The following is a 21,820-nucleotide window of genomic DNA, read 5'->3' as shown; positions in this document are numbered from 1 at the left end:
CACCTGGAGCCTGGGGTAGGAGGCTTGTTTTTCAGTAGATACTTTTTGATTGGCCAGTGGGTCCAAAAGGTTGTTACATTCTCTGAGCCAGGAGAAGGCTATATAAGCCCTGATGTGTATCTTTGTTTTGGGGCTCACTTTGAGAAGTGTTCTGTGATTTGATCATATGAAATTCTGGGAAGCTGTTGTCCAGAGACCCCCGGCTTTGAAACCCAGATGTTGTTTGGTATGGATGTATTGGTTGCACAGTTTGGAAAACTGTGTACTTGATCTGTTTTTCTGTCTTGATAATAGTGTCTGTATATTCTGAAGTTCGGGGTGCTGACCTTTTTCCCCTGAACTAGGTAAACGATACATAGTTGACTGATTAAAGTAAGCTTGTTAACCCATTTTGAGTTGCTTTCCTTTAACAAAGCAGATCTAAGAACCTGTGTTGGCAGTGACCCTGAGGACACTTGGGGTGCTTGCTGCTACACCAGGGGTCAGGGACCCATCCCAAGGCATGTGTTTTTTACTGGGAACAGTTCAACCTTGAGCCAGAACCAAAAAAGAGATTAGAGATGCCAGCTGTTGTCCCCTTTTTATCTCAGGGTTCTTCTGAAATCCTGGCCCTTCCCTCTCCCTGTTCTGCCTCTTCTTCCCTACATTTATAGGTTATTTCATGGTTACTGTGTTAGGGAAAATGCCTATTATCAAAAATTAATGCTTTGTTATAATGAATATATAGAAAAGTTTCTTTTCAGCAATCTCTAGTGCAATATTACAGATTTTGGTAATCACAGGAAGCTAACCAAATATTTCCCATAGGTTCAATTTATCAATATTCACATTTTTTAACTTTCATGCCATTTTCTAAAAATGTTAGTCCATGGGGCGGCCAGTTGGCTCAGTGAGTAAGAGCACCGGCCCCAGAGTCGGGATGACCTGGGATCGAATCCAGACTCTGATACTTAGCACCACACCCAGAAATAACTGGCCGTGTAACCTTGAGCAAGTTACTTAACCCCAATTGCTTTAAAAAAAAACTGTTACTCCAGTAAAAGTTGAGCATTGACCAGATATCATTTCTTTTTAAAGCAAACCTCTAAAACTTTTAGTATAACCTTGTTTACAGAAAAAATGACTGTTTATTATTATGGTCACTCATTATGATATAAAAACACATAATATATTAAAAGAATTCTGATTTATCATTCCTAAATCCTAAAGGTTATTTTCTGTTGGGAATTTAGAAACACTAGCTTTGCTGAACTGCTCCCACCTCCACTTAAAAAAATATAAGGAATGTCTCAATGGAAAGAGGAAAGGGGAAGGCTATATTTCCCAAGGAAAGTGAGATAAATACAAACTATATTGATACAATTTTTAAAAATACTTTAATGAGAATATTAGGATTGAAGGACCCTCCAAGATCTAAAGCACATGACAATTTCTAAGTTCTCAGAAGTTCACAGACAACAAATTGAGAAAACCATTTTAATATGTAAATTAGGTGCCAATTCCTAATAAAACATATACAAACTTACATACTGTTTTAAGTTAAAGTTACAGGTGGGGATATATTCCCTTGACACACCAAACTCCTAGAATTTGGAGTCTATCCAAATCACCAGACAATTTGCAATATCTAGAAAGAAATTTTTGAAAAAGATTGGTCAGTATTTGGAAAAAATAATCATTATCATTTTCCACATTTTACTTTACATCTAAAATTCAGTCCCTTAAAACATCTAACAAATAAAGACATTAAATATATCTCTTGGTATGTATGGATTGTTTTCTTTACAAATTGTTTCCTCAGAAACTGTCCATTTGTTTAAAACATCATTAGCCAATCTTTGAAAAGCTATAGGAAAAACACAAAATAACCAAAGCCTGCCATTTGAAGCCAGTGTTTTTACAACTCAAACATCTCTTTACTTTTCTTGCTCTTTAACTTCTGAGGTTTGTGGGAGGTTGTTGACTAAATCTTAAGTTTTTCTATTCCCACACCTGTTGAATATTAAGTCCTCTTCTTGACTGAAGAGAGACTACAAGGTAAAATTACATCTTGAACACAAGTACCCAGCATCTCTGTGCCATTCTTTTCTCATATCTGTATTTCAAATTCTTCCAACTGGATTTATTTCACTGAACAGTGAATAATTTTAAGCAGATTTTTTTTTAGTCAGGAGATGGAGATAACTTTCATTATGATGAGAGGAGCAAAAAAAAAAATCTTAGTAAGAGGTAATTAATATAGGTGACTGACTAGGATACTAGGTTCATTTTTGCATACCCAGTATATGGATATAGTAGGGCATTATCTTTTTTAAACAGACCTGTGGGGAAATTTCCTCTACCAATAAAACAAATTCCCTTTGCCAAAGCCGATCAGCAATCTGCTCTGCAATTTACAGTCTTAGAGAATGACCTGGAGTACTGAAAGGTTAAGTGATTTATCTGTCCAGGGCTATACAGTCAAAATGTGGCAGAAGCAGGACTTAACACTCAGATTTTCCTGATTCCAAATCAGTCAGTTAGTCACAACACATTTATTAAGTGCTTACTATTTGTTAGGCACTCTGCTAGGTGGTGATTATATGAAGAAAAGCAAAATCATAGTGTCTGTTCTCAAGGAACTCACAATCTAATGAGAAACAACATGCTAATAATTGTAAACACAAGATACACACATTGTAAAATGGAAGGTGATTTCAGAGGGAAGGTACTAACAACAGGGCTAGAGGTTGAGGGGATGGGACCAGGGGAGAACTCCTGGAGAAGGGAAAATTTGAGTTTAGTGTTGAAAGAATCCAGAGAATCAAGGAGTCAGTGTTGAGTAGGGAGAGCATTCCAGACTGGAAGGAAAGTCAATTCAAGGAATCACATATAGTCTGTAGAGGAAAATAAAGTGTATAAAGACTGGAAAAAATAGAAAGTGGTCAGACTGTGAAGGGCTTCAAATGCCGAAGAAAAGATTTTATATTTTATCTTGGAAGTAAAAAGGAGACACTGGAGTTTATTGAGTAGGGGAGAGATGACATGGGCAGACTTGGACTTTAAGAATATCACTTTGGCAGGTGAGTGAAGAGTAGATTAGACTGGAGAAGGGGCTCATGAGTTTAAAAGAGAGGTGATAAGGACCCAGACTAGGGAGTAAGTGGAGAAATTAGAGATGTTAAGAAGGTAAAAACAATATTTGACAATAGATTCAGTATGAGGTTGGTGTAACTAAGGGACTTAGGATGACATGAGGGTTGTGAGTCTAGCTGACTGGAGGGATTGTCATTCTTAAATAGTAATAGGAAAGAGGAGTGTGGGGGGGAGGGGGGAAGTAGGAGAAACAAGCTCTATTTTGAACACATTGAGTTTGAAATGCCTCTGGAACATCCAGGTTGAGATGTCCAAAATGCTGCTATAGTTATGCAGAATATGAGCTAGAGTGATTAGTTCTGGATATATAGATTATCTGCATATAGAAATAATAACTGAATCCTAGGGAGCTGATGAGATCTCTAAGTGATATAGTATAGAAGGAAAAGAGAAAGGGGCCCAAAACAGAACTTTGGAAGACACACTTTGTTGATGGACAATACCTGGAGGAGGATCCAGTAAAGGAGACTGAGAGGGAGAAGTTAGGTAAGAGAGGAACCCAAAAAAGGCAGCATAGCAAAAACTTAGAAGAGGGAGTGATTGACAATGTCAAAGGGTCAAGAAGATGAAGATTGAGAAAATGTCACTGGATATGATAATTAAGAGATCACTGGTAGCTGCAGACAGAACAGTTTCAGTTGAATGATGTATTTGGAACCCCAATTACAGAGTTTACAAAAGAGAGAGAAGCTAGGAAGTGGAGGCATTTAGTGTAGACAATTTTCTCAAGGGGTTTATCTGAAAAGAGGAAGAGACTTAGAAGACAGTAGCTAATGGGAATAGTATTATAAAACGGTAGGATCAAGTGGGATCAAGTTAAGGAGACACATGGGTTTTTTTGTAGTTAGCAGAGAAGGAACCAGTAGACAGGGAGAGATCGAAGACTGGAGACAGTGGGTATGGGGATGATAGTGGTGGGGCAATCTGTTGGAGTAGATGAGATAGTGGTGGAATCGAAGATTATATGTGTGTATATATACACATATACATCTATATCTATCTATATCCATCCATCTATCTATCTATCTATCTATCTCTCTATCTATCTATCCATCTATCTATCATATATATAAAAGGATTTGCCTTGGCATAGAACACCACCTGTTCACAAGAGAGAGGAGTGAAGGTGGAGAATGTGAGGGACAATACCTGAGTGACATAAGGAGACAGAAGAGAGCTCTCAGAAAAATCACTTCAATTTTTTTTTTTCAGGAAATGATGGGACAAGGTCCTCAAAAAGGTTTGGAATAGCCACTGTGGTAAGTGGGATAGCAAACTGATTAAGGAGACATAAAAGAATTGCCTTGCTGTAGTAAGAACCCAGTTGGGATTATGTAGCATTGAGTTGTAGAGGACCCAGTCAGCACAGTTCCATGATTTCCTCCAGCTCTGTTCAGTAGCCCATAAACAAAAGTGAAGAAGATGGCAGGAGTATTCCGTGGCTAGGATTTAGCAAGACTTGATTGGTTATATGGAAAGGGGGCATGGGATTTGAGGGAAGATAATATTGTAGATTTTAACTGATTCACCAACAGATCAAGATAGCAAAAAGAGGAAAATGTAGCCAGTGCAAGAAATAATAGCCTAGGAAAAAACTGAGGAATAAAGGGACTGGATGTAATGGTGGGATGAAGACTAGAGTAAGGGATCATAAGGAATAGGGGAAGATGGGATAAAAAGATTATGATATGAAGCCAAAACACTTATGAGTGATAGTAAAATCAGGGGTATGTTCATGTCTGTGTAGCTGAGGGTGGTATGCAGGAATAGATCATGAGAACTGAGTAGAATGAGGGACTGGGAAGTTACGGTAGTTGAGGCAGCATCAATATGTATGTTTATTATTATTACTATTTATATATATTATATTATGTTATATTATATTATATTATGTTATATCATATCATATCATATATTATATATCATATTATATTATATACTATTATGAGGGGCAGGAGTTGTGAAGTCAAAGACTGTGAGACAAACACTGAACTCAGTGAAGAAGGAAGGAGAATTTCAATTCTCTACTATGCTACAACTCACTCTGTAATTTTAACATAGTAGGTACTTAATAAATGTTTATTAAATACTACTGTCGTAACAGAACTCCAGCTTGGAAGAACTTTAACAGACATTATTTGTTATCTTGGAAGAAAAGAATTCAAAATGTCTCCAGAGCTCATTCCCTGAAAAATTGCTGCTTAAGTAATTTTCTTTTTAATCTGAGTAAGTTTAAAAATGGTTAGGAAGAAACAATAGTAGCTCCCCTAAGAGCATAAAAACCTTGCCAAAGGCCAGGTGGCAGTTTAGTATAAAGGTTTTAGCAACTAACTTTCAAGTCTATTCCAAAAACATTTACTGGTTATATGCATCATACACCAGAAAAGTCCACAGTACCTTTGTTGAGACATATCATTCATCTTTCTTCTCAATTTTTTTTTTCTGTACGGTCTCCAGTTTTTGTTGTCTTTGTGCTTCCAGTCTTTTCCTCTGCCACATTTTGGCTCCAGCAAATGCCAAGCAAAGAATTATAGATTTTGCAATCAAAATATATATCAGAAGAGGAAGGTTTTCCAAAGCCTTAAAGAAGATAGAAGCCATTTTTAGTTGTTTCGATAGTTATTTGGCATTTCTCTTGATAACTATGACTAGTTGCTTGCACATTCCTCAGTTCATCCTTTCTGTCTGCCTCATATATGACCACCTAATATTCACATATACACAGTTATTAATATGGCCAACCTGTGTTTACTAAAACTTTGACCATTCAGCTTATGCTATACATTCTTCAGAAGCACCACAGTAATGTGATGCTACCTAGAGAAAAATAAGCTTTAAATAAGATACTGATTATAAAAAATGAGAAATAGGTATGATAAAAGACAATGACACAGAACATTACCATTTTCTAAGGAATTATATATTCCATACCCTAAAAAGCTGGTTAGATCTCACATCATAAACATAAGGGAAAACATTTGAAAGAAGTGAGGATATTTATCCTGGAGAAGAGCAGAGATAGTGGGACACAACAATTAACTTAAAGTACTTGAAAAGCTGTTATATGAAGGAAGATCTGACTTATTCTGCTTAGCCCTAGAGACAGAACTAGGAGCAATGGGCAGAAGTTGGAAGTAGATTTAGGCTTGAAATAAGATAAAGCTTCCTAACAATTAGAGCTCCATCATTAAGTTCTCCAAATAATTGACTTGAGAGACATAGGATCATAGATTTAAAACCAGAAAGAACTTTATCGATCATTGATTTCAATGCCTTCATTTAAAGGTGAGGAAACAGGCTCAGAAAAGGTATTTCTCCAGGGTTACATAGCTATTAATCAAACAAAGCAGGATCAGAATTTGGGTCTTCTTGTTTATATATTCCATACTATATATTCTGTTCCCCATCACTGGAGGCCATTAAGCAAATGCTGGATGATTATGTGTCAGGGATGTCAAAGGGAATTCTTTTAAAGGTATGGATCAAGATAAGCCTGTGGATTCCCTTTTTAGCTCTGAGATTCTGGGATTCCATTATATGTTTTTCCTACCACATATGAACTATACAACCTAACACTATGAGCTTTATCGTGAGAAGAAAGTGAATTGAATATGACCATTCTCAAAATACAACTTTTAAGAATAGGGTGATCCTGCCTTTGTCACGTATTCAGGACTTCACTTATATTTCCTGCAAAAAGGGGGGGGGGAGAATTCTAATCTGATAATACTGTCTACTTCAATTTTAAAATGTTCACTAGATAAGAAGTCTATGTTTCCAGATTAGTCAATTCCCTGAGGTATTATGGCAACAGTAGGCACACAGAGATCTCCTGTTTAGCCACTAGAGACATAATATGCCCATGATTAAAAGTGATCTTATCCACATACCGTGTTTCCCCGATAATAAGCCCTCCCCCGAAAATAAGCCCTATTGAGATTGCTACTGTAGTGAAGGTGATCCCCTGCGCTACACGCTACATTACGATACCCTCTGTATGCACCGTCCCCCCCGCCCCCCCCTATGAAACGCACATCGCGCTCCGAGCTGCATCCAATCAGAGCTGCAGCAGTGAGCACGTCATCCTGTTCTTCCCCAGTGATTTGCTTATTGAATAAAGGTACATTTTTTTGTTCATATTTACCTGTTTATTAAAATTGCTGTCAATGTTCATTAAAATAAGCCCTCCCCTGAAAATAAGCCCTCTGGTGTTTTTCTGTCCAAAAAAAATTAATAAGACAGTGTCTTATTATCGGGGAAACACGGTAGGTGGTACTGAGGGGGAAAATCTTTCTACATGGTCCTTTATTGCTCCTATTAAAGTAGGCCATATAACTTGGGTCTTGTCTAATACACTTTGTTCTATATGGCATCATGGGTTAATAACCTTTCTTTGAAAACCATTATTTTCATAATCATATCTTCTCTTCCCACAACCTTTTTATTTTAAAAAAAAACTGGTTATAATGTATACCAGCCAATTGGTGTACACAGTAATAACCAGTTAAAAGCTTTCCAAGTCTTTCTAGTTGTCATCTCAAACTCCTGAGTGCACTAGGGCCATGTTACCCATCAGCCACTGGGCAGTGAAAACCACGTGGTTTAGATTTTTATTACAACTTTTTTTGTGCTCTGCTAGCACAGACATTATGACTAAAGCACAAGTCCAAGTTTTTGAACGTTCAAAATTCTCCTTACCTTCCAGGAGGGATCCCGCATATTGGATCAATTGTGAAACTGCTCCTGGCTAGAGGTCACCGGGAGAGGACAAATCAAGCAGAGAAAGGAAAAGGAGGCAGATTCCACCTATCTGGAGAAACAACAAAGGACAGTTAATTTACCAATAATAACTACAGTTGTGTAGAACTATATAGTTTGCAAAACATTTGACATAATTTTCTCATGGAAACCTCCCAGCTACCACCTGAAAGAGATGTGAAAAGCATTATTTACCCCAATTTCCATATAAATTCAAATAAGGCCAAGGAAGGCTATAAGCATAACAAACTGAAAAGAATTTATCAAGGGGCCTAAGATCATGGATTGTGTGACTGAGAACCAGAAGGGGCAGGATTGTAACCTCTGTGTTCCTACTCTTAGGTCTAATATTCTATTCCTAAAATCAGAGGATTCTTAACCTGGTGCCTGTGAACTTTTTTTTTTTTGAAGCAGTCAGGGTACTTTTTTTTTTTTTAAGCAATCAGGGTTAAATGACTTGCCCAGGGTCACACAGTTAATGTGTGAAATGTCTGAGGATGGATTTGAACTCAGGTCCTCCTGACTCCAGGGCTGGTACTCTATCCACTGTGCCATCTAGCTGCCCCTCTGAGAACTTTTAAAAAAACTAATTTGATAAGTGTTTTTCAATATAATCGCTCATTTTGTAATCTTATGCATTTAAAAATATGATTCTGAGAAGGGGTCCATAGGTTTCACTTGACTGCCAAAAAGGTTCATGATACAAAAATCTCTCCCCTAAACACTTTGTCCCAACAAGGTACTACCTCTCTTAATTTTGGATCTCTTAATTTCTCAAAAGGAAATAACATATGCTACATCATTCTGGAAACATTTTTCTCTAGAAGAGCTTGGTCTAAGAAGCTGACTGACAGCAACAAAACCAATGATAGCTTAGCCAGAAATAGACAGGTTGTAAGTATCAATTGTACAAACCCAAGAGAGGCTCTGACTTTTCTGAATGCACAGATCCTTACTGTAGCTGTTCATGAAGAATGTGCTTTGCAGAGGTGAGGGGGTTTCCCTGCAGTCTTGACTGAAGATTAAATGCCTCCTGACAATAAAGTGGTAACAGGAGATGGTGATAAAAATTTGCCTCTCACTCTGTTGAGGTTTAGGGGTGCTTAAGACCCCAAAATACTAACATGCTGGGTCATGCTCAATGAATTTGACTCTCTCTTTGGCTTTCTCTCAGCCAAAACAAAGCAAAGTTTATTAAAGATTTGCCATAATGGGTAGACTCTTAAGGAGACTAAGTATTTGTGACACTTGTATTGGACAAGAGGGCCAGAACAATCTAACAAAGACTAAGTCTGTGCTAGATGGAATCTTAGCACCTTCATGGAGGCAAGATGGATCTTATATACAGAAAGACTGTGGGAGGGATCTAGGGGTGGTCTAGAGGAGAGTTTTGGGGAGGGTCTTGAGGAGGAGTCTAAGGAGGAACTGAAGTCAGACTCCAGGAATGGGATTAAGGGTGGGAAATAGCTGAAGGCTATCAGGAGATGACAGATAATGGAGGGCTAGGTTAGTTTAAGGGTAACAGGTTTGGGTATAGATATTTTGATAGCATCAAGCGTTGAAAGTAGCTGGACTGAGGGCTAGGCTAGGTTAAGAGTAACAGAGATTAGGGCCTAGTGATAATGAAAGGTTTATGGCCTCAGGTAAATGCCTCTTCAACTGGGAAGACTCAAGGGGGTTTCCAGAGTTTAAACCCCATCAACTCTGCACCCCTTCTCTCTGACTGTGGGCTGTGTTTTGTATTTTATGCACTGGTTTTTTTTGTTTGTTTGTTTCCTGCTTTTTAAGTCTCCTATCAAGGCTTAGATGTTTTGATTTCAAGTAATGTCTAGAAGGCATGGGAAGACCAAAGAGAAGGATGCATACAGTTATCCTGAGAAGTCAATACATATTTAGAGTTCTTCCTAAAACCTGAGAAAGCAGTGCAGGAAAGAGGGGTGGGAAGGACTGTGACACATCACCATTGTCATAATCAAGACATAGAATTTGTTTAGAAAATCTGGATTCTAATCTTAGATCTGACACTTGCTTTGTGATTTTGGTTGTTATTTCACTTTGCTGGGTCCTAATTTCCTCAGATATATGAAAGAGAGTGTAAAAGGTGATATCTTAGACCCCTTCCAGCTCTGTGATCAACGATTGTAAGCCTCTTGCTTAACTTTTTTCTGTTTGTTACACATGCACCCACATCCCAAAGAGATCAAAGCAACTAATTAAAGCAACTAATAAATATATGCTCCCTGATTTTAACTACCTCCCAATGATGAGGTAACAGGCTCTGGTAAACCCCTGAACTCTGATTGAATCTTCCCACTTGATGAGACGTTTGTCTGAGGCCATAAGTCTTTCATTATAGCTAGGCCCAAATCTTTGTTTCTCTTAACCTGGTTGGATCCTCCCAATATCTATACCCAAATCTGTTACCATTAAACTAGCCTAACCCTCCATTGTCTGTCCTCTCCAGGTAGCCTTCAGCTATTTCCCACCCTTAATCTCATTACTGGAGTCTGACCTCATTTAACTCTTCCTGAAGACCCTCCCCAAACTCCTCCTCTAGATCACCCCTAAATCCTCCCACACTCTTTCTGTATTTAATATTATTTATATTATCTTGCCTCCATGGCCAAGAATTCAATCTAGCGCAGACTCATTCTGTGTCAGATTATTCTGGCCAGCTTTCAAGCTTCACTTATACTTAGGCTCTTTAAGAGTCTACCCATTAAGGCGAATCTTTCATAAATTTTGCTTTACTTTGGCTGAGAGAAGACGAGTAAAATTCATTTGGCAGGACCTGGCATGTTGATATTTTGGAGTCTTGAGTACCCCTAAGCCCTATACCTCAACTCCAACCCAAATTATTGATTACTCCTCAGTCAGATCCTTAAGGGAATACAAACCAATATAAAAACCAAAACAAACAAAATCCCTAGTGTATTTTTACACTATATACTAGTTCTTAAACCTGGATTTTTGTACAGATTTGAATGGCTGGCTTTTTTAACCAATAAACTATTGGTGACTCAACTTTGGGTTGAATGAACATAGCACTTTAAATATGTAACTTGTTTTCAACCCCTAAGACAAGGGCTCTTTATTTAGGATCTAAGAACATGGTTTTTAAAAATATATACATATTTCAATATATCTGGTTTCTTTTGTAATCCATGTATTTTATTTTACGTATTTAGTAGGTAACATTTATATTAAAAAATTATTCTCATAAGGGGTAAATAGGCTTTACCAGATTGTCAGAGGGGCCCAACACACAAAAAGGTTAAGAACTCTAGGATTTCCTTCCTGGGTAACAATAATTCTTATTTTAAAAGTAGCAGTCATGGTCCAAATAAAGGGAATGTTAGTACTTGGGCATGTTCCTAGGGTCTCTATTTTTGTTGCTGATTTGCAACCTGCAATCAAAAGAACAATTTCAATACAACACAGTATAGGGTAACAGCAGCATGGATTATTCCAAAGTGCACAGAATACCAAAAAAAGTATCATTATTTAACTTTGAAATATACAATTGTTTTTACAGCATATTTGCCTTCCTAAATTATTTTGATTAAGCAAAAGTCAGTCATTTTTGCTGTTATAGTATATGGGCCAAAAATATGTGCAGAGGAAAAATTAATATCAGATTAAATTTTACTGAAAATAATCCTATTCCCTAATCTACAAATGTGAAAATTCACTGAAGTAAAATGTAATGTATATAGGCTAAAGACAGACCAGAATCATCATGCAAATGGTACCAAAGGATCATTAGTAGTTTGATTTTTTTTTCTTTTTGCTTTTTGGAGGGGGGAAGGCTGGGCAATTGAGGTTAAGTGACTTGCCCAAGGTCACGTGTCTAGCAAGTGTTAAGTGTCTGAGGCCCGATTTGAACTCAGGTCCTCCTGACTCCAGGGCCAGTACACTATTCACTGTGCCACCTAGCTGCCCCAAAGAATCATTAGTAAATTAATGGATTAAACTTTTTATCACTTTGTTATAAAAGAGAATCAATACCCTACAACAAGCACAAAAGAGAAGATATTAAAAATGAGATTAGAAATTAAAAAAAATAAAAACTATAGAAATGGTAATGATGCCTAAAACATAAACCCAGAATGGAATAATTCTAAACCTAGAAACACAGGTTTAGAGAAGAAGAAAAAAATGGCTTATTCATAAGGTATCTTGCAGAAGTGGTGCTTACTATAAAGGCAAAACATTTATTCAAACAAACAATGTGGAGAGTTGTCAACAAAAAGTTAAAATAAGGCAATTAATTTACTTATTCTTCTATTTGGGGGGAATAATGTAGTCAATAATAATTAGGCTAAAAAATCAATGAGAAGGTATTGGATTGAAAAAGTTGAACCTCATGGATGAAACTGTAATAACCTTCAATTAGAATGCCACATAGAGTTTAAATACACACAAAATCATAATTCAGATTTTCAAGGTTATGATTATCTTTAGGACAAGCTGGTGCAAAAGGCAAAGTGTCCGTGTGACTTTGCAAAGTCAGATAAGATAATGGAAGAAATTAAAAAACCCAACACACTCCTGCTGCTTACCCTGGAAGGAAAACTTACCTAAATATCATGATGGGAGAATTGAAGGTTCTCTTTCCTTTCACTCATAATCAGGGTTCATATTATTTCGGTGGTGGTAGATTTTTGACCCATATTAGACGGTACCTAGTATATGAGTTTTTTCTACAATTTTCATTGGTGTTTCATACAAATAAGATGTATTGTTCTGACTATTCGTCACAATTCTGGATGGTGGAACAAAATTATATGTGGAATACAGTAATAAGCATGGCATCTTTATTGACCTCATGCAAACTCAAGATCCCTGGTCTTGCCATCTGTTCAGCCCCTTCACTATTAGGACTCTGGGACTTTCCATCTATCCTCCATATGAACTTTCTTTTATGTCTTTTCTCTCTCAAAGAACAGGTGTGCAACTTGGGAGCAGGGAATGTCTCATTTTTATTTGTATCTCCAGTTCTTAGTATAGGGCTTAGCTCATAATAAGTGCTTAATAAATGCTTTTTCATTCATTCATTCATTCTCATTAAGGAGAGTAAAGAAACCCACAGATACTCTTGGGGATGAAATCTAAGGAATAAAAAGGACATTATAATGCTTGACTCTCTGATCCAAAATTGGAGGCCAAAGATTAAAATTAGGAAATGTCATGGCATGGCTGTTATTATATGCCTAAAACAGGTATATATTCAGATCTGGTTGTATAAGGGTGGAGAAGTTTGTGGATGGATAAGATCTGACTGGGGTATAGGGCATAAGACTGTGATGAGAAAATAAGTTACTATTACATTTGGGGGGTGGGGGAAGTTAGGTGGTGCCATGGATAGAGTGCTAGACCCAGAGTCAGAAAGACCTGAGTTCAAATCTGGCCTCAGACTTCTAACTGTGTGACCCTGGGCAAGTCATTCAACCCTGTTGGCCTTAGTTTCCTCATCTGTAAAATGAGCTGGAGAAGGAAATACTCCAGTATCTGTGCCAAGAAAACCCCAAAATGAGGTGAACATGAACATTACATTTTATTTGTGTTTTTTGATATCTAAAAATTCTGCTCTCTGTAGCAAATAGTTTCTTCAATCATGATATTCCATCTTTCATGTCTTTTCCTTTAACTTGGCTCTTTCCCATGTATTCCCTTCTCACTTTCAACTCTTAGAATCTCATTTCCTCCAAAACTTATCTTTAGACAAAGATATGAAGGGTTTCCTTATCCTCCTAACTATTAGAGTCTTTCTAACAACAGCAGCAGCAGCAAGACCTTTTATTTATTTTGTATAAACTTACATAAGTACACATTGTTTCCAACTAGAATGTAAACTCCTTGAGAGCAGCAACTGTTTCCCTGGAGTCAATATCCCCAGTGCTTAGCAAAGTGGCTGATATGCATAATAAACACTTACAGGTTGTTGATTTAATGATGCCCTTCAATGGTATTTGTTCCTGTGGAGGCTCAGAGTCTTTATTAAATAGGACTAGTAGGTGGGTGGGAGGGAGAGGGGATGGGGAAGTGGAAGAGTTGCATCTTAACTAGGGCAAGGAGATGTTTTGTCACAGCCAAGCATCTAGGACAACAGTAGGCAGTCAGTCACCTAAGGCAAAAGGCACAGAATCAGTACAAAACCCAAGCCAGTAAGTACTTACTATGTACTTACAGGTACTGGGTGAGAGGATTGAAATACAAAGAAAAAATTAAAAACAAAACAAAACACCCAGTTCCTGACCTCAGTGAGCTGATATCCTTCTCTGAGGAATATAAAATGAGAGAAGTAAAAAGATAAGTATATGCATGGCATTTTAAGGTGTAACCCTAATTCCGCCACCATCAACTAAGGGGATTAGGAAAGGCTTTCCATGGGAGATGCCATATGGGTTGAACCTGTAATCAAGAAGCAAAGATGAAAAGGAAATAAACAATAAATTGAGAGGTCAATCTGTACAAAGAGGGACAAGTTTGAGGATGGCAGAAAGGAATTCTTGAACCATGTCAAGATAGACTAACTCTGTGGCTGACTGTTGGGCAAACTGAATAATTTCTCCAAGTTCCAGTTTGTCAGCTGTAAAATGAGCTAGTCTAAAGGACCTCTAATGTTCCTTGTGAGAAAGACCTGAGTTCAAATCTAGTTTCAGACACTTACTAGTGGTATGACATTGGGCAAGTCACTTAACCTCTATTTGCCTAGGAGACAGGTTTAGCAGATAGAGTGCTGGGTCTGGAGTCAGGAAGATCTGAGTTTAAATCCAGCCTCAGACACTTACTACCAGGGTCACTTCACTTCTGTTTGTCTTAATCTACTGAAGAAGGAAATAGCAAACCACTCTAGTATCTTTGCCAAGAAAATCCCATGGACTGTATGGTCCACATGGTAATGAAGAGTCAGACACAACTAAACAATAACAACGATGTTCTTTACAGAGCAAGAATTTTGACTTTAATTCATTTTGCAACACTACAGGCTCACATACTTGGAGTCATAACATTTCAAATGTTTTGGGAAAGATATTGTTGTAAAAGTCATCAGTAATAGTCAAAATGATGTAGTGGATAGAGACTTTGTGTGTAGGTTTGGTTCAAAGCCCTTCTTTAGATAACATAGGCTGGAGGACCCTGGGCAAGGCACTTCTCAGCATTCCAAGCAACTATCTAAGTTTATATAAATTGCAGAGTAGTTGTTGCTGATCTATTTTGCTAAAGGGAACATTATCACCAGGAGTTCCCTATAGCAATTAAGTCACACCTCTAGTTTTAAAATTAAATAAAAGCTCAGGAGTAGAACTGAGGTAGAGAGAGAAGATAGATTGTAAAATGGTTTAATAATGAAGACCACCTCAAGCTACAATTTTCTCTGCTTCATGAGTTGTGTTTCTAGAACCCTCTCTCAGTAAATAAGAACTAAGAAAGCTAAAAATATGTTAGTTTTCTATAGCCATATATGCTTTTGCCGAGGGAGATAGGCCTACTTATGATAGGTTGATGGCTAGAATTAGACCAATTAGGAAATATTTCAAGAATTTAAAACATGCTCTTCAGCTTTCTTTGGGCTTAGCTTAAAACACTGCACATCCCCATATGACCTTCAAAGATTCTGTTCCTTAAGAGCAAACTCTCCTCCTTTCCCCCATTCCCTTTGCCTATTTCAACCTAAAACTAAAAAGCAATCAACCAGGTAAATGAATGTAGGACATTGTTCAAATGTGGGATTGGTTCAATTCAAGAGCCAATTAATTACACCTATATGTGCCAGGTACTATGCTGGGGGAGACCATGAGATATAAAGACAAAGATAAAAGTCTCTGCCTTCAAAGAAAAACAACATCAGCTCATCCACAGGCAAGTGTCTACAACACACTGAGTAAATATACATTAATTTCAGGGAAGAGAGCAAGCACTAACAATTGGGGAATTCAAGAAAGGTCTCCTGGAGGATGTGCCACGATTGTACCCTTGAAGGATGTGAGGGGTTCCATGAGGTATATGTGAGAAAGCCATTCTAGGCATGGGGGATAACCTTTACAAAGGTAAAGAGGCAGGAGATGGAATTTCATATGCTAGAATCAGTAAGTAGAACAGTTTTACTGGATTGTAGAATGTGTTGGGGAGATTAATGTGAGATCCCTCTAACAAGGTAAGCTAGAGTTAGATGAAGAGTTTTAAAAACCAAACATCCTGGAGTTTGTATTTGTCATCCTGGTAGCAAAAAGAAGCCACCGAGGTTCCTTGAGCAGAGCAGTGATGTGTTCAGACACATTTCTTACTTTTTTTTAACACCTTCCCCTCCCCCCCAAAAAAGAAAAACAAACTCATCAATCCAAACCAGGCTACCTATATAACAGTGAACTACTAAGGGACTCCATATTTGTCTCAAGTAGACAGTCTCAATAAGTATAGCAGTATGTATTCACCATAGGCAAAGGACACAGGATGCTTGGCATCACCTACAAATACATTTACTTATGTGATGGACCTAATTTTAGTCTCCATTTTATGGTGTACAGCTACTGCCCTTGGCGTTCTCTACATATCATTTGTCCTCTTCCCCAAGGAAACCTGCAAAGCAAGGCTGACTCCTGAGCCGCACAAAGCCATTCACTCTTGTTCAGTCCCAGGAAACAACTCCTTGAACTAACCAGGCCTGCCTAAAGAGTGAAAGTGATTGGTTTCCCATCATCCCTACCTCACCTCCACCATTTTCCCTCCAAATACACTGCCAAACCTCTTGTGATCTCCAGTGTCTTATTATTTCCTTTTGTGGTAATAAAAATTAAAAAATAGTAACAGCTCAGATTGTACCCATGTACATTATTCAAAGGTTGACCCCCACCCCCAGAAGAAGGGGTTAGTTTGGGAAGGACAGCTAAAATCCTACCCACTAAGGACTAAAAGTCAAAACCTGGGTCCCTCTATTCCCTAACAAAGGAGGGAAGAAACCTGGTGGAAAGCAACTAACAATCTGTAGACGTGGGTTCTGATCTCAGTTCTGCTGCTAATACACTGTGTGCCTTCTCTGGGGCTCCATTTGATCACTAGTAGAATCAGGGGGCTGAATTTTGTGATTTCTAAGCAGCCTTCCAACTCTAAATCCACTATCCCTATGATCATCCCTCATTCTGAGTCTCATCACCTTTCACATATTATAAAAATCTTCTAACTGATCTCCTTGACTCCAGTATCCTCCCAATTCAATCCACTTTTCACACAGTTGCCAAAATAACCTGACTGCTGCCCAGGTCTGGCTGACTATGGTCATTTACCTGCTCAATAGCCTTCACTGGTCATCTATTGCCTTGCATAAAATCATAAACTCCTTAACCTGCCATTCAAGGCTCTCCACCATATAGCTCAAATCTATATTTCCATTCCCCTTCACAAGCCAAATTGAATTACTATCATAGAACTGTAGAGTTGGAACAAACCTCAGAAGCCAGCTGGTCCATCCTGAACTTGACCAAAAGTACTCTGCAATGGTGTTGTCAAATTAAAATAGAAAGGGATCCACACACTGACTAAGAAAACCACAAATTACCAGGGGCAGCTAGGTGGCTCAGTGAATAGAGCATTGGCCCTGCAGTCAAGAGGAACTGAGTTCAAATCCAGCCTCAGACACAACACAAAACTAGCCATGTGACCCTGGGCAAGTGACTTAACCCCAATTGCCTTACCTTCCCCCTCCAAAAAGCAAAAAAAAAAAAAAAAGAAAACAAAGAAAAAAGAAAACCACAAATTAACATGATCTATGCCAGACTATATTTTTATTTATTTTGTTAAATATGTCCCAATCACACTGTAACTCTCACTTGGGAGTTTTGCAGGCATCCTTGACACATCTGCTCTACAATATACCAAACTTTAAGACCCACTTGAAAACCTTCAGGTAAGGGGAAATCCATGACTTTCCTGGACAACCTATGTCATTTTTGCTTATCTTTGTTAAGAAGTTCTTCCTTCACTCTGCCTATATCTACCTTTTCATTTTCTACCCATTAATCCTAATTCTGCCTTCTGGTCTGGTACCAGGAAGTGAGATCCTTCTTCCTAAAGGCCTCTGTTTATCTTTAGAGCCTTTCACAACCTGGTCCCAACCTATCTTTCCAGCCTTGGTGGACTTTATACTATGCTCCCTTTTCCTTCAATGCCTTTCCTCTTCACTTCTGCCTCATAGAATCTCTCTTCCTTCAAGAAAAAGCTTAAGGACTACCTTCCATATGAAGCCTTCCCTCACAAATGATATTGTATTATATATGTCTAGTTATTCTCTTTTATATACTAAAACATTTACTGTTACTCCTTACATGTTGGGCTTAGGTTATTCTTTATATTTGTAACTCCAGGCCTCATATAGTAGATTTCTAGGCTGACTGTCTTCACCACACTACCCCCCTCCACAATTTTCCAGGACTCCCACTACGGAGAGTGTGTAATAAGAAGTGGTGCTCCTTTCCTCAAAAATTTTGCTGTAATGCTCTCCCTTCCCTTGACACTTTTTTGGGGTGTGGTGGAGATTTGTGTTCATAAAACAATTGAAAAGAGCCATTCAAGAGGTCTTCAATCATAAACTTTTGAGCTGGAAAGAAGCCTAGGGTTCATCTGATCCATTTTACAAATTAGGAAACTGAGGTCCTGGAAAGAGAAGTAAGTGATATTAGCCTAGGATTTAAACCCACCTCCTCTGACTACAAATCCAATAATTTTTACATATGGTAAATATAACCAGGCAAGTCATTTCATGTCTCTGGAGTTCCTTTCCTAATTTATTTTTTTAAAATTATTTTTGGAGGGGGGGGAGGCAGGGTATTTGGGGTTAAGTGACTTGCCCAAGATCACACAGCTAGTAAGTGTCAAGTGTCTGAGGTTGGATTTGAACTCAGGTCTTCCTGACTCCAGGGCCGGTGCTCTATTCACGGTGCCACCTAGCTGCCCCTCCTTTCCTAATTTCTAACATAAAGGAACTAAACTAAGTTATCAATGAATCAATACATAAATCAGTAAGTAATTATTAAACACCTACTATATGCCTGATGCTATTAGGTACTGAGGATGCAAGTAATAAAGAATGAAACCTCCTTGCAATGCCTAAAGTCCCTTTCCACACCAAAAGTAGTCTATCACTCTAAAACAGTGGTTCTCCAAGAACATTCAGGGGCTCCCTAGAAGGCGCCAAGATTCTTTCTGGGAGTCCTGAGATCAAAATTATTTTCATAATAATATCAAGATGTTTTAATTTCTAAAACAGCAAATATCAATTGATATAATCCACATAAACAAAAGTTCTTTGGGGTCCTAGATAATTTTCAAAGGCATAAAGAGACCAAAAAGTTTTGAAAACTGCTTGTCTAATTAACTGTCCTTTTAAAGGAAACTCAGAATGGAGGCGAGAGATCCAGAAAATTAATGAAACCACTCTTGGACAATCTATTGTCCTCCTTTTTCAATTCTTCATGTCTTCTCAGCAGTAATACTTCCCATCTCCTCTCTACTACCATATAGAGAATCTCAAGAACTTCACAACCCTAGTGAGGGCTGTCCCCTTTGCAGTTTTCCAGCCACACTATATTTTGTTGTCTGTGTTTTCCATCACCCTTCTTTGAGGGCTCCCTTCACCACTTGGCCCTTCTTACCTTTCCAGTTTTCTGACACCTTACGCCCCCCTATATACTCTGCTTTCCAGAAATGCAGACTTTCTTGCAGTTGCTCCCACAATAGACTCCATCTCCAGACTACTGTATTTTCATTGGTTGTCCCCTATGCTTGACTCCTGCCTTGCCTGGCTTCCTTCAAGTCCCAGCTAAAATGCCCCCTTCTGTAGGAAGTCTTTCCTTATCCCCCTTAATGCTAGTGCCTTCCCTCTCTCTTGATAATCTCCAATTTATCCTGTATGCATCTTGCATGGTTCTTTGCATGTTGTCTCCCCTTCCCACCTCCCACCCCCGTTATAACGTGAGGGTACTTGAGAGCAGACACTAGCAGAGACTTTCTTTGTACCCCCAGAGTTTGGCATTAGTGCCTGGCACATAAGTCAGCGCTTGAAAAGTGTTAGCTGACTGATTGATTGACTTCTCTGGGGGGAAAAAAAGACCTTTCAGATAAATGATCTACCCCTCCCCCACACACCTCCCAACCTTAACATTCAGAAATTTCACCATACCTCTCAGTAGCCATTTCCTGTCACAAGGAAAGTGCAACTAAACTACAACTCCCAGAATTCTTGTGCTCTAAAACTACATCTCCCAACAGACTTCTATGCATCCCTGATGCAGGGGGCAGGGCACAAGTAAGAACAATCTGTTAAGGGCACAGTTCTCTGCTACGTACATGGGAACGTCCTTCATCTTACCTGGTTCTATTTTCTGTAACCATTCTTGCAGAGTTTGTGGAATCAGCTGTGATTTTGTTCATTTCTGTTTATTTTAATTCTGAACTTTAATGCCAAAAAAGGAGCAGACATTACCATATATACAAAAAAAAAAAGGATTGTATATGATCTCTATTATGCACAGTTTGTTTTTCTTAAGTTCAACAGGTAGCTTTCAAAGCTTTCCTGCTTGTTGGAGCTACTTTATGGCCTTGTTTCTATTTTGTTCTTACTAGCTGTATGATCCTGGGCTAATCACCTAACTTCTATCAGAATCAGTTTCCTCAAATGTAAAACGATTATAATAATAACACTTACCTTGTGAGCGTTGTTGCAAGGGTCAATAATATCTGCAAATCTTTTAGTACAGTGCCTGGGACATAGCAGGCTCCTAATAAATGCTTTACCCTTTCCCTCCTTCCTCCCAAAGAGGTGCTGTAAGACTCTAATAACTCACAGTAGTGACTGTTTCGCTCAGAAGTTGTAGTCCTAAACATCTGAACATGAGGCAGTTTGCTGGATTGCTGAAAAGGGGCTGTTATATTTCCCCCCCAGTCCTGAGCCATCCAGACAACTTCTGGCCTATATCTTCTGCCAATCCAAGTAACTTGGGCTGCTCTTTGATCAGGCTGTAATCCGAGTGCCAGTTGGCTAGCAGGCTGGCATAGTTGCCAGGGCCTCTTCCCCATGCTTACCATCAGGTGTGACCGAAGAACCCAGAACCACCAAACCTCTCAAACTCATAAGGTGGCCTCAAAACCTGACCATCTCATGGCCAATATTAATTTATCAAGAGCAGAAAAGAACGAAAGCAGAAAAAGCAGACTGAAACCCAGGGTAAAGCTCACCTAGGGAAATAAGGATGCCATGTACTATCAGCTACATTGGGACCAGTAGGGGATAGGGTGAGCTGCACTTCCATTCATCAAAAATTCTGGAGCTATATGATGCCGCCAGGGTTGAAGGGTGAGAATGATGTAAGCTGCTTCTCCCCTTTAACTGACATCTGTTGTCAGGTCTGGGGAAACGATCAAGGGATTATACAGAATTTTCTTGTCAAACCCAAGTACCATGTCTCCTCAGTGTTGAGTCATGCCCATTACCAGAAGGAAGCAGCTAGAGCCCCTAGAGAGGGTTCTGAGCCCAGCGTCTATTGAGGATACTTTTTGTCACACTCCCCTGGTGGAGGGAGGAAGCAGCAAGAGGTTTGCCACCCCAAAGCTTGCCAAAGCTAGTTGAGTCAATTCACTTCAGCCAGAAGCAGGTAGGAAAGCTCTGAACATAATCTGTGTAAACCCCAATTACAATGATAAGCAAATGAATGAGTTTTTACGGATCCAACTAATAAATGACAAATTGAATTAATATCTTGGTTTCACAAAGGGGCACAAAAATACTCTTCATTTAAACTAGAACTGTGAGTTCTTATCAAACTCAGAAGACACAATGCTTCGAGAGAAGACTCTTACATGTACATCTTTACATCCCCCCACCAAGTATCTGTAGCAGCAAGCACCCCAGCGTCCCCAGGGTGTCTGCCAA

General features: G+C 38.7%; 1 protein-coding gene across 3 annotated transcripts; it reads right to left on the bottom strand.

Annotated features, from left to right (window-relative positions):
* Nucleotides 1-1,357: 1,357 nt before the first annotated feature.
* SMIM11 (small integral membrane protein 11) lies at nucleotides 1,358-20,168 on the bottom strand. 3 transcript variants are annotated; one of them, XM_069074960.1, is made up of 4 exons: nucleotides 20,072-20,168; nucleotides 7,834-7,945; nucleotides 5,533-5,715; nucleotides 1,358-1,627 (listed from the first exon to the last, which is right to left on the bottom strand). In XM_069074960.1, the coding sequence occupies exons 2-3, from the start codon at nucleotides 7,852-7,854 to the stop codon at nucleotides 5,548-5,550; spliced, it is 189 nt and encodes a 62-aa protein (XP_068931061.1). In that variant the 5' UTR covers nucleotides 7,855-7,945; nucleotides 20,072-20,168; the 3' UTR covers nucleotides 1,358-1,627; nucleotides 5,533-5,547. The 3 variants fall into 3 exon arrangements, with proteins under 3 accessions (XP_068931061.1, XP_068931062.1, XP_068931063.1); XM_069074961.1 differs by lacking the exon at nucleotides 20,072-20,168 and adding an exon at nucleotides 13,832-13,974; XM_069074962.1 differs by lacking the exon at nucleotides 20,072-20,168 and adding an exon at nucleotides 8,809-8,831.
* Between the last annotated feature and the right edge of the window lie 1,652 nt (nucleotides 20,169-21,820).

The sequence above is a fragment of the Petaurus breviceps genome, unplaced genomic scaffold, assembly GCF_028583685.1.
Source record: "Petaurus breviceps papuanus isolate PSGF00001 unplaced genomic scaffold, PetGlider_PUasm1.0 90897, whole genome shotgun sequence".
NCBI classification, from domain to species: Eukaryota; Metazoa; Chordata; class Mammalia; order Diprotodontia; family Petauridae; genus Petaurus; species Petaurus breviceps.
Note: the sequence above shows the minus strand (reverse complement) of the source record. Positions and strands in the feature narration are given on the sequence as shown.